This window comes from Staurois parvus, unplaced genomic scaffold (genome assembly GCF_062004578.1).
Source record: "Staurois parvus isolate SC_StPar_1 unplaced genomic scaffold, SC_StPar_1.0 ptg001307l, whole genome shotgun sequence".
Classification (NCBI taxonomy): Eukaryota; Metazoa; Chordata; class Amphibia; order Anura; family Ranidae; genus Staurois; species Staurois parvus.
Window position 1 is genome coordinate 66,384 of NW_028319103.1, and position 18,826 is coordinate 85,209.

The 18,826-nt window shown below is 49.1% G+C and overlaps 1 protein-coding gene across 1 annotated transcript in view; it reads left to right on the forward strand.

Moving 5' to 3' along the window:
• Positions 1-18,826, forward strand: part of LOC149437133 (uncharacterized) — a 150,243-nt gene that overhangs the window by 11,564 nt on the left and 119,853 nt on the right. Inside the window, exons 2-3 of the mRNA XM_089661090.1 lie at positions 4,447-4,497; positions 15,750-15,851. Coding sequence (XP_089517216.1) covers positions 4,447-4,497; positions 15,750-15,851 — 153 coding nt within the window. The remainder of the gene's footprint in view (positions 1-4,446; positions 4,498-15,749; positions 15,852-18,826) is intronic.

The following is an 18,826-nucleotide window of genomic DNA, read 5'->3' on the forward strand; positions in this document are numbered from 1 at the left end:
ATCACGTCTCCGTCCGTACATCTCTATACATTGTAATAATGACTCCTCCTACAGAGTGACGTCACATTGTTGTCCGTACATCACTATACATTGTAATAATGACTCCTCCTATAGAGTGACATCACGTCGTTGTCCGTACATCACTATACATTGTAATAATGACTCCTCCTATAGATTGACGTCACGTCTCCATCCATACATCTGTATACATTGTAATAATGACTCCTCCTATAGAGTGATGTCACGTCTCCGTCCGTACATCACTATACATTGTAATAATGACTCCTTCTATAGAGTGACGTCACATCTCCGTCCATACATCTCTATACATTGTAATAATGACTCCTCCTATAGAGTGATGTCACGTCTCCGTCCGTACATCACTATACATTGTAATAATGACTCCTCCTATAGAGTGACGTCACATCGTTGTCCGTACATCACTATACATTGTAATAATGACTCCTCCTATAGAGTGACGTCACGTCTCCGTCTGTACATCTCTATACATTGTAATAATGACTCCTCCTATAGAGTGACGTCACGTCTCCGTCTGTACATCTCTATACATTGTAATAATGACTCCTCCTATAGAGTGACATCACGTCTCTGTTTGTACATCACTATACATTGTAATAATGACTCCTCCTATAGAGTGACGTCACGTTTCTGTCCATACATGTCTGTCCATTGTAATAATGACTCCTCCTATAGAGTGACGTCACGTCTCCGTCCGTACATCTCTATACATTGTAATAATGACTCCTCCTATAGAGTGACATCACGTCTCTGTTTGTACATCACTATACATTGTAATAATGACTCCTCCTATAGAGTGACGTCACGTTTCTGTCCATACATGTCTGTCCATTGTAATAATGACTCCTCCTATAGATTGACGTCACGTCTCCATCCATACATCTCTATACATTGTAATAATGACTCCTCCTATAGAGTGACATCACGTCTCCGTCCGTACATCTCTATACATTGTAATAATGACTCCTCCTACAGAGTGACGTCACATCGTTGTCCGTACATCACTATACATTGTAATAATGACTCCTCCTATAGAGTGACGTCACGTCTCCGTCCGTACATCTCTATACATTGTAATAATGACTCCTCCTATAGATTGACGTCACGTCTCCATCCATACATCTGTATACATTGTAATAATGACTCCTTCTATAGAGTGACGTCACATCTCCGTCCATACATCTCTATACATTGTAATAATGACTCCTCCTATAGAGTGATGTCACGTCTCCGTCCGTACATCACTATACATTGTAATAATGACTCCTCCTATAGAGTGACGTCACATCGTTGTCCGTACATCACTATACATTGTAATAATGACTCCTCCTATAGAGTGACGTCACGTCTCCGTCTGTACATCTCTATACATTGTAATAATGACTCCTCCTATAGAGTGACGTCACGTCTCCGTCTGTACATCTCTATACATTGTAATAATGACTCCTCCTATAGAGTGACATCACGTCTCTGTTTGTACATCACTATACATTGTAATAATGACTCCTCCTATAGAGTGACGTCACGTTTCTGTCCATACATGTCTGTCCATTGTAATAATGACTCCTCCTATAGAGTGACGTCACGTCTCCGTCCGTACATCTCTATACATTGTAATAATGACTCCTCCTATAGATTGACGTCACGTCTCCATCCATACATCTCTATACATTGTAATAATGACTCCTCCTATAGAGTGACGTCACATTTCTGTCCGTACATCTGTATACATTGTAATAATGACTCCTCCTATAGAGTGACGTCACGTCTCCGTCCATACATCTCTATACATTGTAATAATGACTCCTCCTACAGAGTGACGTCACGTCTCCGTCCTTACATCTCTATACATTGTAATAATGACTCCTCCTATAGAGTGATGTCACGTCTCCGTCCGTACATCACTATACATTGTAATAATGACTCCTCCTATAGAGTGACGTCACATCGTTGTCCGTACATCACTATACATTGTAATAATGACTCCTCCTATAGAGTGACGTCACGTCTCCGTCTGTACATCTCTATACATTGTAATAATGACTCCTCCTATAGAGTGACATCACGTCTCTGTTTGTACATCACTATACATTGTAATAATGACTCCTCCTATAGAGTGACGTCATGTTTCTGTCCATACATGTCTGTCCATTGTAATAATGACTCCTCCTATAGAGTGACGTCACGTCTCCGTCCGTACATCTCTATACATTGTAATAATGACTCCTCCTATAGATTGACGTCACGTCTCCATCCATACATCTCTATACATTGTAATAATGACTCCTCCTATAGAGTGACGTCACATTTCTGTCCGTACATCTGTATACATTGTAATAATGACTCCTCCTATAGAGTGACGTCACGTCTCCGTCCGTACATCTCTATACATTGTAATAATGACTCCTCCTATAGAGTGATGTCACATCGTTGTCCGTACATCTCTATACATTGTAATAATGACTCCTCCTATAGAGTGACGTCACGTCTGTGTCCGTACATCTGTATACATTGTAATAATGACTCCTCCTATAGAGTGACGTCACATCTCCGTCCATACATCTCTATACATTGTAATAATGACTCCTCCTATAGAGTGACGTCACGTCTCCGTCCGTACATCTCTATACATTGTAATAATGACTCCTCCTATAGAGTGACGTCACGTCTCCGTCCGTACATCTCTATACATTGTAATAATGACTCCTCCTATAGAGTGATGTCACGTCTCCGTCCGTACATCTCTATACATTGTAATAATGACTCCTCCTATAGAGTGACGTCACGTCTCCGTCCGTACAGCTGTATACATTGTAATAATGACTCCTCCTATAGAGTGACGTCACGTCTCCGTCCGTACATCTCTATACATTGTAATAATGACTCCTCCTATAGAGTGACGTCACGTCTCCGTCCGTACATCACTATACATTGTAATAATGACTCCTCCTATAGAGTGACGTCACGTCTCCGTCCGTACATCTCTATACATTGTAATAATGACTCCTCCTATAGAGTGACGTCACGTCTCCGTCCTTACATCTCTATACATTGTAATAATGACTCCTCCTACAGAGTGACGTCACGTCTCCGTCCTTACATCTCTATACATTGTAATAATGACTCCTCCTACAGAGTGACGTCACGTCTCCGTCCTTACATCTCTATACATTGTAATAATGACTCCTCCTACAGAGTGACGTCACGTCTCCGTCCGTACATCTCTATACATTGTAATAATGACTCCTCCTACAGAGTGACGTCACGTCTCCGTCCGTACATCTCTATACATTGTAATAATGACTCCTCCTACAGAGTGACGTCACGTCTCCGTCCGTACATCTCTATACATTGTAATAATGACTCCTCCTATAGAGTGACGTCACGTCTCCGTCCGTACATCTCTATACATTGTAATAATGACTCCTCCTATAGAGTGACGTCACGTCTCCGTCCGTACATCTATATACATTGTAATAATGACTCCTCCTACAGAGTGACGTCACGTCTCCGTCCGTACATCTCTATACATTGTAATAATGACTCCTCCTACAGAGTGACGTCACGTCTCCGTCCATACATCTCTATACATTGTAATAATGACTCCTCCTATAGAGTGACGTCACGTCTTCGTCCGTACATCTCTATACATTGTAATAATGACTCCTCCTATAGAGTGACGTCACATTTCTGTCCGTACATCTGTATACATTGTAATAATGACTCCTCCTATAGAGTGACGTCACGTCTCTGTCCGTACATCTCTATACATTGTAATAATGACTCCTCCTATTGAGTGATGTCACATCGTTGTCCGTACATCTCTATACATTGTAATAATGACTCCTCCTATAGAGTGACGTCAAATCTCCGTCCATACATCTCTACACATTGTAATAATGACTCCTCCTATAGAGTGACGTCACGTCTCCGTCCGTACATCTGTATACATTGTAATAATGACTCCTCCTATAGAGTGACGTCACATCGTTGTCCGTACATCTCTATACATTGTAATAATGACTCCTCCTATAGAGTGACGTCACGTCTCCGTCCGTACATCTGTATACATTGTAATAATGACTCCTCCTATAGAGTGACGTCACGTCTCTGTCCGTACATCTCTATACATTGTAATAATGACTCCTCCTACAGAGTGACGTCACGTCTCCGTCCATACATCTATATACATTGTAATAATGACTCCTCCTACAGAGTGACGTCACGTCTCCGTCCGTACATCTATATACATTGTAATAATTACTCCTCCTATAGAGTGACGTCACGTCTCTGTCCGTACATCTCTATACATTGTAATAATGACTCCTCCTATAGAGTGACGTCACATTTCTGTGATTTCATGAATCTTTTCTGCACACAATGACACTTTGATTTTTCTGTTTCTAGGCGGGGTAGTAACCGAGCCCAATTCCAGCACCGATGCCCTTCAACCATCTGGTGAGTAATTCCGACAAATCTGCTTTCTTAATACAAACAGCTGGGCCCCTCCCCCACAGCGCCATTCTTGCGTCTAAATGTGTCAGTAACTTCGCTCTGTGTGCAATGTCTCTCTGGCTCCATCCCTCTCAGTCTGTACCCCAAACAATAGGATCCATAGACTGGGGACCATCCGGCAAACCGCCAAGAAGCCAACTCCTGGCACCAAAACCAACCTAACCTTGCAGGCCACACCGCGATCGGCACTACTCACAGAGAGGGTCTCATTCCCCAGAACCTAAGGGTAGGCTCGCGACTAAAGTATTCCCTACACTAGAGTTCCTCAACTGGGGTGCCATTTGGGTTCCTTTGGGGTGCCGCAAACACGGGCAGGGCCAGCCTCCAGCACCATAACAACTGATAAAGCTCTAGGACCAGGATGGGGCAATCCTACACTGTGGCAATGATCCAGGGCAGGTGCAGTATTCAGAAGAAGACTCCTCTGAATGGACCTGCTCTGCCTCCTGCCCTACGCCATGCTGCGGGAGTAAGGTAGGGCTCTGATGGGAAGAGGAGACTCTGTGATGGGGATGTGGCCCTTACCCCCGAAGGAGCCGCTGATGGACAGGTCCCTGATTCCGGATGGCAACGACCCTTCCGACAATTCCACACCCTCTGAAACACCAAGAAGGAGGTTTTATTTTGAGAAGTAGTCCCCACAGATCATTAAACAATAACAAACGATCATTTTGTACAACGCCACAACAAATGAGAGGACACCTTCACACATAAACCCTGAATTTAGGGAGGTCCTAACTAAAGGGGCAGAACTGGAAGCTCAAAAGTCCTTCAGCCTCTCCAAAACCCCTCCCACTGGCCAGGGTATTGTGAATCGCCGGGGTCCAAACTTCCTGCGTTGGCGTGTCCAGGTTTAAGTGGAGAACAGGGTAGAGGGTTGTATCCCAAGAGAAGAAATGACTACACTGGCCCTTTAAGAAAGGAGGAAGGAGGTCCTGATTCCTCTATATAGATCTTTATATCACTAGAGGGGTCACTGGCAGGAGGAAGGAGGTCCCGATTCCTCTATATAGATTTTATCACTAGAGGGGTCACCGGCGGGAGGAAGGAGGTCCCGATTCCTCTATATAGATCCTATCACTAGAGGGGTCACCGGCGGGAGGAAGGAGGTCCTGATTCCTCTTTATAGATCCTATCACTAGAGGGGTCACCGGCAGGAGGAAGGAGGTCCTGATTCCTCTATATAGATCTTTATATCACTAGAGGGGTCACCGGCAGGAGGAAGGAGGTCCCGATTCCTCTATATAGATCTATCACTAGAGGGGTCACCGGCGGGAGGAAGGAGGTCCTGATTCCTCTTTATAGATCCTATCACTAGAGGGGTCACCGGCAGGAGGAAGGAGGTCCTGATTCCTCTATATAGATCTTTATATCACTAGAGGGGTCACCGGCAGGAGGAAGGAGGTCCTGATTCCTCTATATAGATCTATCACTAGAGGGGTCACCGGCAGGAGGAAGGAGGTCCTGATTCTTCTATATAGATCCTATCACTAGAGGGGTCACCGGCAGGAGGAAGGAGGTCCCGATTCCTCTATATAGATCCTATCACTAGAGGGGTCACCGGCGGGAGGAAGGAGGTCCCGATTCCTCTACATAGATCCTATCACTAGAGGGGTCACCGGCGGGAGGAAGGAGGTCCCGATTCCTCTACATAGATCCTATCACTAGAGGGGTCACCGGCAGGAGGAAGGAGGTCCCGATTCCTCTACATAGATCCTATCACTAGAGGGGTCACCGGCAGGAGGAAGGAGGTCCCGATTCCTCTATATAGATCTATCACTAGAGGGGTCACCGGCAGGAGGAAGGAGGTCCTGATTCCTCTATATAGATCCTATCACTAGAGGGGTCACCGGCGGGAGGAAGGAGGTCCCGATTCCTCTACATAGATCCTATCACTAGAGGGGTCACCGGCGGGAGGAAGGAGGTCCCGATTCCTCTATATAGATCCTATCACTAGAGGGGTCAACGGCGGGAGGAAGGAGGTCCCGATTCCTCTATATAGATCCTATCACTAGAGGGGTCACCGGCAGGAGGAAGGAGGTCCCGATTCCTCTATATAGATCCTATCACTAGAGGGGTCCCCGACAGGAGGAAGGAGGTCCTGATTCCTCTATATAGATCTATCACTAGAGGGGTCACCGGCAGGAGGAAGGAGGTCCTGATTCCTCTATATAGATCTTTATATCACTAGAGGGGTCACCGGCAGGAGGAAGGAGGTCCCGATTCCTCTATATAGATCTATCACTAGAGGGGTCACCGGCAGGAGGAAGGAGGTCCTGATTCTTCTATATAGATCTATCACTAGAGGGGTCACCGGCAGGAGGAAGGAGGTCCTGATTCTTCTATATAGGTCCTATCACTAGAGGGGTCACCGGCAGGAGGAAGGAGGTCCTGATTCCTCTATATAGATCTATCACTAGAGGGGTCACCGGCAGGAGGAAGGAGGTCCTGATTCCTCTATATAGATCCTATCACTGGAGTGGTCACCGGCAGGAGGAAGGAGGTCCCGATTCCTCTATATAGATCCTATCACTAGAGGGGTCCCCGACAGGAGGAAGGAGGTCCTGATTCCTCTATATAGATCCTATCACTAGAGGGGTCCCCGGCAGGAGGAAGGAGGTCCTGATTCCTCTATATAGATCTATCACTAGAGGGGTCACCGGCGGGAGGAAGGAGGTCCTGATTCCTCTATATAGATCTATCACTAGAGGGGTCACCGGCAGGAGGAAGGAGGTCCTGATTCCTCTATATAGATCCTATCACTAGAGGGGTCACCGGCAGGAGGAAGGAGGTCCTGATTCCTCTATATAGATCTATCACTAGAGGGGTCACCGGCAGGAGGAAGGAGGTCCCGATTCCTCTACATAGATCCTATCACTAGAGGGGTCACCGGCGGGAGGACAGAGGTCCTGATTCCTCTATATAGATCCTGTCACTAGAGGGGTCACCGGCAGGAGGAAGGAGGTCCCGATTCCTCTATATAGATCTATCACTAGAGGGGTCCCCGGCGGGAGGAAGGAGGTCCTGATTCCTCTATATAGATCTATCACTAGAGGGGTCCCCGGCGGGAGGAAGGAGGTCCTGAGTCTTCTATATAGATCTTTATATCGCTAGAGGGTTAACCGGCAGGAGGAAGGAGGTCCTGATTCCTCTATATAGATCCTATCACTAGAGGGGTCACCGGCGGGAGGAAGGAGGTCCCGATTCCTCTACATAGATCCTATCACTAGAGGGGTCACCGGCGGGAGGAAGGAGGTCCCGATTCCTCTACATAGATCCTATCACTAGAGTGGTCACCGGCGGGAGGAAGGAGGTCCCGATTCCTCTATATAGATCCTATCACTAGAGGGGTCACCGGCGGGAGGAAGGAGGTCCTGATTCCTCTATATAGATCCTATCACTAGAGGGGTCACCGGCAGGAGGAAGGAGGTCCTGATTCCTCTATATAGATCCTATCACTAGAAGGGTCACCGGCAGGAGGAAGGAGGTCCTGATTCCTCTATATAGATCCTATCACTAGAGGGGTCACCGGCAGGAGGAAGGAGGTCCTGATTCCTCTATATAGATATTTATATCACTAGAGGGGTCACCGGCAGGAGGAAGGAGGTCCTGATTCCTCTATATAGATCCTATCACTAGAGGGGTCACCGGCAGGAGGAAGGAGGTCCTGATTCCTCTATATAGATCCTATCACTAGAGGGGTCCCCGGCAGGAGGAAGAAGGTCCTTATTCCTCTATATAGATCTATCACTAGAGGGGTCACCGGCGGGAGGAAGGAGGTCCCGATTCCTCTATATAGATCCTATCACTAGAGGGGTCACCGGCAGGAGGAAGGAGGTCCCGATTCCTCTATATAGATCCTATCACTAGAGGGGTCACCGGCGGGAGGAAGGAGGTCCCGATTCCTCTATATAGATCCTATCACTAGAGGGGTCACCGGCTGGAGGAAGGAGGTCCCGATTCCTCTATATAGATCTTATATCACTAGAGGGGGTCACCGGCAGGAGGAAGGAGGTCCTGATTCCTCTATATAGATCCTATCACTAGAGGGGTCACCGGCAGGAGGAAGGAGGTCCCGATTCCTCTATATAGATCCTATCACTAGAGGGGTCACTGGCAGGAGGAAGGAGGTCCTGATTCCTCTATATAGATCCTATCACTAGAGTGGTCACCGGCGGGAGGAAGGAGGTCCCGATTCCTCTATATAGATCCTATCACTAGAGGGGTCACCGGCGGGAGGAAGGAGGTCCTGATTCCTCTATATAGATCCTATCACTAGAGGGGTCACCGGCAGGAGGAAGGAGGTCCTGATTCCTCTATATAGATCCTATCACTAGAAGGGTCACCGGCAGGAGGAAGGAGGTCCTGATTCCTCTATATAGATCCTATCACTAGAGGGGTCACCGGCAGGAGGAAGGAGGTCCTGATTCCTCTATATAGATATTTATATCACTAGAGGGGTCACCGGCAGGAGGAAGGAGGTCCTGATTCCTCTATATAGATCCTATCACTAGAGGGGTCACAGGCAGGAGGAAGGAGGTCCTGATTCCTCTATATAGATCCTATCACTAGAGGGGTCCCCGGCGGGAGGAAGAAGGTCCTGATTCCTCTATATAGATCTATCACTAGAGGGGTCACCGGCGGGAGGAAGGAGGTCCCGATTCCTCTATATAGATCCTATCACTAGAGGGGTCACCGGCAGGAGGAAGGAGGTCCCGATTCCTCTATATAGATCCTATCACTAGAGGGGTCACCGGCGGGAGGAAGGAGGTCCCGATTCCTCTATATAGATCCTATCACTAGAGGGGTCACCGGCTGGAGGAAGGAGGTCCCGATTCCTCTATATAGATCCTATCACTAGAGGGGTCCCCGGCAGGAGGAAGGAGGTCCTGATTCCTCTATATAGATCCTATCACTAGAGGGGTCACTGGCAGGAGGAAGGATGTCCTGATTCCTCTATATAGATCCTATCACTAGAGGGGTCACCGGCAGGAGGAAGGAGGTCCCGATTCCTCTATGTAGATCCTATCACTAGAGGGGTCACCGGCAGGAGGAAGGAGGTCCTGATTCCTCTGTTTAGATCCTACCACTAGAGGGGTCACCGGCAGGAGGAAGGAGGTCCTGATTCCTCTATATAGATCCTATCACTAGAGGGGTCACCGGCGGGAGGAAGGAGGTCCTGATTCCTCTATATAGATCCTATCACTAGAGGGGTCACCGGCGGGAGGAAGGAGGTCCCGATTCCTCTATATAGATCCTATCACTAGAGGGGTCACCGGCAGGAGGAAGGAGGTCCCGATCCCTCTATATAGATCCTATCACTAGAGGGGTCACCGGCAGGAGGAAGGAGGTCCCGATTCCTCTATATAGATCCTATCACTAGAGGGGTCACCGGCAGGAGGAAGGAGGTCCCGATTCCTCTATATAGATCCTATCACTAGAGGGGTCACCGGCAGGAGGAAGGAGGTCCTGATTCCTCTATATAGATCCTATCACTAGAGGTTTCACCTCCCTGTGAATGGGGCCCCGTGTCCCCGCTGAGGAGGTCCCGCCTCTCTACTTTTCCTGACAACTATTGTCTGCAGGACAGACAGTGAAGTGAAATCCAGGATTGCGAGTTGTCAGACGGCAGAGGTTTGCTTTAGTTCCGTTCTTCCAAGAATATCGGAGATTTTCATCCCACATCCAAATTGCAACTTCGACAAGTGCCACTTATCTCTATGACAACCATCGTCATTGGTCTGCAGAGCGCCACTTATCTCTATGACAACCATCGTCATTGGTCTGCAAAGCGCCACTCATCTCTATGACAACCATCGTCATTGGTCTGCAGAGCACCAGTCAACTCTATGACAACAAATGTCTGCTCATCCCTGGACCAAACACACCTCTGGTTATGTGGATTAGTGTTTCCATCCTCCAGCTTCTCCAGGAACCTCCTGCCACTGTGGAGGTCACCAGCTGACACCCGCCGACACCCACTGACACCCGCCGACACCAAGTAATACTGGAGAACGAGTGTAGGAGTGACAATCTGGAACCTGATTCCTGAGGTCCTGATTCCTCTATATAGATCCTATCACTAGAGGGGTCACCGGCTGGAGGAAGGAGGTCCTGATTCCTCTATATAGATCCTATCACTAGAGGGGTCACCGGCAGGAGGAAGGAGGTCCTGATTCCTCTATATAGATCCTATTACTAGAGGGGTCACCGGCGGGAGGAAGGAGGTCCTGATTCCTCTATATAGATCCTATCACTAGAAGGGTCACCGGCAGGAGGAAGGAGGTCCTGATTCCTCTATATAGATCCTATCACTAGAGGGGTCACCGGCAGGAGGAAGGAGGTCCTGATTCCTCTATATAGATATTTATATCACTAGAGGGGTCACCGGCAGGAGGAAGGAGGTCCTGATTCCTCTATATAGATCCTATCACTAGAGGGGTCACCGGCAGGAGGAAGGAGGTCCTGATTCCTCTATATAGATCCTATCACTAGAGGGGTCCCCGGCGGGAGGAAGAAGGTCCTGATTCCTCTATATAGATCTATCACTAGAGGGGTCACCGGCGGGAGGAAGGAGGTCCCGATTCCTCTATATAGATCCTATCACTAGAGGGGTCACCGGCAGGAGGAAGGAGGTCCCGATTCCTCTATATAGATCCTATCACTAGAGGGGTCACCGGCGGGAGGAAGGAGGTCCCGATTCCTCTATATAGATCCTATCACTAGAGGGGTCACCGGCTGGAGGAAGGAGGTCCCGATTCCTCTATATAGATCCTATCACTAGAGGGGTCCCCGGCAGGAGGAAGGAGGTCCTGATTCCTCTATATAGATCCTATCACTAGAGGGGTCACTGGCAGGAGGAAGGATGTCCTGATTCCTCTATATAGATCCTGTCACTAGAGGGGTCACCGGCAGGAGGAAGGAGGTCCCGATTCCTCTATGTAGATCCTATCACTAGAGGGGTCACCGGCAGGAGGAAGGAGGTCCTGATTCCTCTGTTTAGATCCTACCACTAGAGGGGTCACCGGCAGGAGGAAGGAGGTCCCGATTCCTCTATATAGATCTATCACTAGAGGGGTCACCGGCAGGAGGAAGGAGGTCCTGATTCCTCTATATAGATCTATCACTAGAGGGGTCACCGGCAGGAGGAAGGAGGTCCTGATTCCTCTATATAGATCCTATCACTAGAGGGGTCACCGGCAGGAGGAAGGAGGTCCCGATTCCTCTATATAGATCCTATCACTAGAGGGGTCACCGGCAGGAGGAAGGAGGTCCTGATTCCTCTATATAGATCTATCACTAGAGGGGTCACCGGCAGGAGGAAGGAGGTCCCGATTCCTCTACATAGATCCTATCACTAGAGGGGTCACCGGCGGGAGGAAGGAGGTCCTGATTCCTCTATATAGATCTATCACTAGAGGGGTCACCGGCAGGAGGAAGGAGGTCCTGATTCCTCTATATAGATCTATCACTAGAGGGGTCACCGGCAGGAGGAAGGAGGTCCTGATTCCTCTATATAGATCCTATCACTAGAGGTTTCACCTCCCTGTGAATGGGGCCCCGTGTCCCCGCTGAGGAGGTCCCGCCTCTCTACTTTTCCTGACAACTATTGTCTGCAGGACAGACAGTGAAGTGAAATCCAGGATTGCGAGTTGTCAGACGGCAGAGGTTTGCTTTAGTTCCGTTCTTCCAAGAATATCGGAGATTTTCATCCCACATCCAAATTGCAACTTCGACAAGTGCCACTTATCTCTATGACAACCATCGTCATTGGTCTGCAGAGCGCCACTTATCTCTATGACAACCATCGTCATTGGTCTGCAAAGCGCCACTCATCTCTATGACAACCATCGTCATTGGTCTGCAGAGCACCAGTCAACTCTATGACAACAAATGTCTGCTCATCCCTGGACCAAACACACCTCTGGTTATGTGGATTAGTGTTTCCATCCTCCAGCTTCTCCAGGAACCTCCTGCCACTGTGGAGGTCACCAGCTGACACCCGCCGACACCCACTGACACCCGCCGACACCAAGTAATACTGGAGAACGAGTGTAGGAGTGACAATCTGGAACCTGATTCCTGAGGTCCTGATTCCTCTATATAGATCCTATCACTAGAGGGGTCACCGGCTGGAGGAAGGAGGTCCTGATTCCTCTATATAGATCCTATCACTAGAGGGGTCACCGGCAGGAGGAAGGAGGTCCTGATTCCTCTATATAGATCCTATTACTAGAGGGGTCACCGGCGGGAGGAAGGAGGTCCTGATTCCTCTATATAGATCTTTATATCACTAGAGGGGTCACCGGCAGGAGGAAGGAGGTCCTGATTCCTCTATATAGATCTATCACTAGAGGGGTCACCGGCAGGAGGAAGGAGGTCCTGATTCCTCTATATAGATCCTATCAATAGAGGGGTCACCGGCAGGAGGAAGGAGGTCCTGATTCCTCTATATAGATCTATCACTAGAGGGGTCACCGGCAGGAGGAAGGAGGTCCTGATTCCTCTATACAGATCCTATCACTAGAGGGGTCACCGGCAGGAGGAAGGAGGTCCTGATTCCTCTATATAGATCCTATCACTAGAGGGGTCACCGGCAGGAGGAAGGAGGTCCTGATTCCTCTATATAGATCCTATCACTAGAGGGGTCACCGGCAGGAGGAAGGAGGTCCCGATTCCTCTATATAGATCTATCACTAGAGGGGTCACCGGCAGGAGGAAGGAGGTCCCGATTCCTCTATATAGATCTATTACTAGAGGGGTCACCGGCAGGAGGAAGGAGGTCCCGATTCCTCTATATAGATCTATCACTAGAGGGGTCACCGGCAGGAGGAAGGAGGTCCTGATTCCTCTATATAGATCCTATCACTAGAGGGGTCACCGGCGGGAGGAAGGAGGTCCTGATTCCTCTATATAGATCCTATCACTAGAGGGGTCACCGGCGGGAGGAAGGAGGTCCTAATTCCTCTATATAGATCCTATCACTAGAGGGGTCACCGGCAGGAGCAAGGAGGTCCTGATTCCTCTATATAGATCTTATATCACTAGAGGGGTCACCGGCAGGAGGAAGGAGGTCCCGATTCCTCTATATAGATCTATTACTAGAGGGGTCACCGGCAGGAGGAAGGAGGTCCTGATTCCTCTATATAGATCTATTACTAGAGGGGTCACCGGCAGGAGGAAGGAGGTCCTGATTCCTCTATATAGATCCTATCACTAGAGGGGTCACCGGCAGGAGGAAGGAGGTCCCGATTCCTCTATATAGATCCTATCACTAGAGGGGTCACCGGCAGGAGGAAGGAGGTCCTGATTCCTCTATATAGATCTATATATCACTAGAGGGGTCACCGGCAGGAGGAAGGAGGTCCTGATTCCTCTATATAGATCTATCACTAGAGGGGTCACCGGCAGGAGGAAGGAGGTCCTGATTCCTCTATACAGATCCTATCACTAGAGGGGTCACCGGCAGGAGGAAGGAGGTCCTGATTCCTCTATATAGATCCTATCACTAGAGGGGTCACCGGCAGGAGGAAGGAGGTCCTGATTCCTCTATATAGATCCTATCACTAGAGGGGTCACCGGCAGGAGGAAGGAGGTCCTGATTCCTCTATATAGATCCTATCACTAGAGGGGTCACCGGCAGGAGGAAGGAGGTCCTGATTCCTCTATATAGATCCTATCACTAGAGGGGTCACCGGCAGGAGGAAGGAGGTCCTGATTCCTCTATATAGATCCTATCACTAGAGGGGTCACCGGTGGGAGGAAGGAGGTCCTAATTCCTCTATATAGATCCTATCACTAGAGGGGTCACTGGCAGGAGGAAGGAGGTCCTGATTCCTCTATATAGATCTATCACTAGAGGGGTCACCGGCAGGAGGAAGGAGGTCCAGATTCCTCTATATAGATCTATCACTAGAGGGGTCACCGGCAGGAGGAAGGAGGTCCTGATTCCTCTATATAGATCCTATCACTAGAGAGGTCACCGGCAGGAGGAAGGAGGTCCTGATTCCTCTATATAGATCCTATCACTAGAGGTTTCACCTCCCTGTGAATGGGGCCCCGTGTCCCCGCTGAGGAGGTCCCGCCTCTCTACTTCTCCTGACAACTATTGTCTGCAGGACAGACAGTGAAGTGAAATCCAGGATTGCGAGTTGTCAGACGGCAGAGGTTTGCTTTAGTTCCGTCCTTCCAAGAATATCGGAGATTTTCATCCCACATCCAAATAGCAACTTCGACAAGTGCCACTTATCTCTATGACAACCATCGTCATCGGTCTGCAGAGTGCCACTCATCTCTATGACAACCATCGTCATCGGTCTGCAGAGTGCCACTCATCTCTATGACAACCATCGTCATCGGTCTGCAGAGTGCCACTCATCTCTATGACAACCATCGTCATCGGTCTGCAGAGTGCCACTCATCTCTATGACAACCATCGTCATCGGTCTGCAGAGTGCCACTCATCTCTATGACAACCATCGTCATCGGTCTGCAGAACGCCACTCATCTCTATGACAACAAATGTCCGCTTATCCCTGGACCAAGCACACCTCTGGTTATGTGGATTGGTGTTTCCATCCTCCAGCTTCTCCAGGAACCTCCTGTCACTGTGGAGGTCACCCGCCGACACCCGCTGACACCCGCCGACACCCGCCGACACCCGCTGATACCCGCTGACACCCGCCGACACCCGTCGACACCCGCTGACACCCGCTGACACCCAGTAATACTGGAGAACGAGTGTAGGAGTGACAATCTGGAACCTTCATACTCCTGTATGGGGTCTCCTGAAGCCTAGTACACAGGATCAGAAAATCGGACAAACAATGCCGCTTTTGAAGCGATCGAACGATAATCTGCTCGTCAGCACACAGCGTTCATCCAGAATCATTCACAGGGACAAGCACGACATTTTTTTCCTATGACACCGGATCGGATGATTTTCGTTTAATCGGTACAGTATTCATCCAAAACAAATGAGAAGAGCGGACCACGCATGCTCAGACACGGGAGAATACATTACAATATGTCACGTGACGTCACTCCCGAAGTTGTATTCTGACACACGAGAATTTCTGTGAGTTTTATATCGTTTGTCTGATATTCTCATTGTGTGCCGGGCTTGAGGGTGACGCTGTCCTAGGAGTGACTATCTCCTCCACCACTGACACTCCGTGTATTCTCTCATATTTCAGGATCAAGTTCTGTCACATCGAAAACATCCGTGCCTTATGACCTGCCCACCATCTTGGAGGTGACAGAGGGGACGAAGCAGATCAGCAATAAAATGCAATGTGGTGAGAGACTCAGAATCATTATGTTCTAGAGATAACGAGGAGGACACAGAGCTCCTCCCACACCTTATCTTCCTCTCTGGGTGGGGAGTTTTTTAATGAAAGGAGATGGAAGGAAGATGAAGAGGAGGAGGAGAGATGGAGGGAAGATGAAGAGTAGAGGGAGAGGAAATGGAGGGAGGATGAAGAGGAGGTGGAGGGAGGATGGAGAAGAGATGGGGGGAAGATGAAGAGGAGATGGAGGGGAGATGGGGGGGGGGAATGAAGAGGAGATGGAAAGGAGATGGAGGGAAGATGAAGAGAAGATGGAGGAGAGATGGAGCAGAGATGGAGGTAAGATGGAGGAGAGATGGGGGGGAAATGGAGGAGAGATGGGGGGAAGATGGAGGAGAGTTGGAGGGAAGATGAAGAGGAGATGGAGGGGAGATGGGGGGGAGGAATGAAGAGGAGATGGAAAGGAGATGGAGGGAAGACGAAGAGAAAATGGACGAGAGATGGAGCAGAGATGGATGTAAGATGGAGGAGAGATGGGGGGAAGATGGAGGAGAGATGGGGGGAAGATGGAGGAGAGATGGGGGGAAGATGAAGAGGAGATGGAGGAGAGATGGGGGTAAAATGAAGAGAAGATGGAAGGAAGATGGAGGAGAGATGGAGGCAAGATGAAGAGGAGATGGAGGGGAGATGGAGGGGAGATGAAGAGGAGATGGAGGAGAAATGGAGGGAAGATGGAGGAGAGATGGAGGGAATATGAAGAGGAGATGGAGGGAAGATGAAGAGGAGATGGAGGGGAGATGGGGGGAAGATGGAGGAGAGATGGAGGGAAGATGAAGTAGAGATGGAAAGGAGATGGAGGAGAGATGGAGGGAAGATGGATGGGAAGATGATGGGAAATGGAGGAGAGATGGAGGTAAGATGAAGAGGAGATGGAGGGGAGATGAAGAGGAGATGGAGTGAAGATGGAGGGGAGATGGAGGGGAGATGGAGGGAAGATGGATAGGAAATGGAAGAGAGATGGAGGGGAGATGGAGGGAAAATGGATGGGAAATGGAAGAGAGACGGAGGGAAGATGAAGGGGAGATGAAGGGGAAATGAAGAGGAGATGGAGGGGAGATGGAGGGAAGATGAAGGGGAGATGGAGGGGAAATGGAGAGGAGATGGAGGGGAGATGGAGGGAAGATGGAGGGGAGATGGTGGGAAGATGATGGGGAGATGAAAGGGAGATGGAGAGAAGATGGAAGGGAGATGGAGAGAAGATGGAGAGGAGATGGAGAGAAGATGGAGAGGAGATGGAGAGAAGATGGAAGGGAGATGGGGGAAAATGAAAAGGAGATGGAGGGGAGATGGACGGAAGATGAAGAGGAGATGGAGGGAAGATGAAGATGAGATGGAGGGAAGATGAAGAGGAGATGGAGAGAAGATGTAAAGGAGATGGGAGAAGATGAAGAGGAGATAGAGGGAAGATGAAGAGGAGATGGAGGGAAGATGGAGAAGATGGACGGGAGATAGAGAGAAGATGGAGAGGAGATGAAGAGGATATGGATGGCAGATTGGGGGAAAGTGGATGGAAAATGGTGGAGAAATGGAGAGGAAACGAAGGGAAAATGGATTGTTAGGTGGAAAGTAGATGGAATGGAGACAAATGGGAGATCAATGGAAAGACAGACACCAGACTGAGGGGAGATGGGAGGAAGAGGAATGGGAGATTCAAGAGAAAAAGAGGGCAAATAGAGGAAGGACAGAACGGAGATGAAGGGAGGATGGATGACAGAAGTTGGGGAGATGAAGGTGAGATAGAGGGCAGATGAAGGAAAAGGATAGATGGATGGGAAATGGAGGAAAGACAAATGGCAGATAGATGGAGAGAAGATATAGGGAAGACGGATGGCAGTTTTAGGAAAGATGGAGGGGAGACAGAGAGCAGATAGGTGGGAGAAGGAGGGAAGACAGAAGGGAAATTAAGGAGACATGAAGGGGAGATGGAGGAAGACAGATGGCAGATGGAGGGAGGATGGATGGAAGACAAAGGTGAGATGGGGGGTGAAAGAGGGGAGACAGAACAGATAAATGATGGCAGATGGAGAGGAGATATAGGAAAGATGTATGTGAGATGGAGGGGTGATGGAGGGGAGATGGAGAGAAGATAGAACAGAGATGGAGGGGAGATGGAGGAAAAATGATGGGAAGATGAAGAGGAGATGGAGGAGAGATGGAGGCAAGATGAAGAGGAGATGGAGGGAAGATGGAGAAGAGATGGAGGGAAGATGGAGGAGAGATGGAGGGAAGATGGAGGAGAGATGGAGGGAAGATGAAGAGAGGACGGAGGGGAGATGAAGAGGAGATGGAGGGGAAATGGAGGGAGGATGGAGAGGAGATGAAGAAGAGATGGAGGGGAAATGGAGGGAGGATGGAGAGGAGATGGAGGGGAAATGGAGGGAGGATGGAGAGGAGATGGAGAGAGATGAAGAGGAGATAGGGGGCAAATGGATGGGAAATGGAGGAGTGACAGAGGGGGAACAAAAGGGAAAATGGGTGGCACATGGAGGGGAGATTGAAGGAGGATAGAGGTCAGATGGATGGGAGAAGGAAGGAGGAGAGTTAGTAGATGGAGAGTAGATGGAATGGAGACGAGTGGGAGATGAGTGGGAAGATGAAGGCGGGACAGAGGGCAAATGGATGGGAGACAGGGGGGAGTCAGAGGGCCGATGGATGGGAGACAGGGGGGAGTCAGAGGGCAGATGGATGGGAGACCGGGGGGAGTCAGAGGGTAGATGGAGGAAAGACAGAAGATGGATGGGAAATGGTGGAAAGACAAATGGCAGATAGATGGAAGATGGAGGAAAATATAGGAAAGACGAAGTGGAGGCAGAGAGCAGATAGGTGGGAGAAGGAGGGAAGGCAGAGGGGGAATGAAGGAGACATGAAGGATGGAGGAAAGACAGATGGTAGATGGAGAGAGGATGGATGGAAGATAAAGGTGA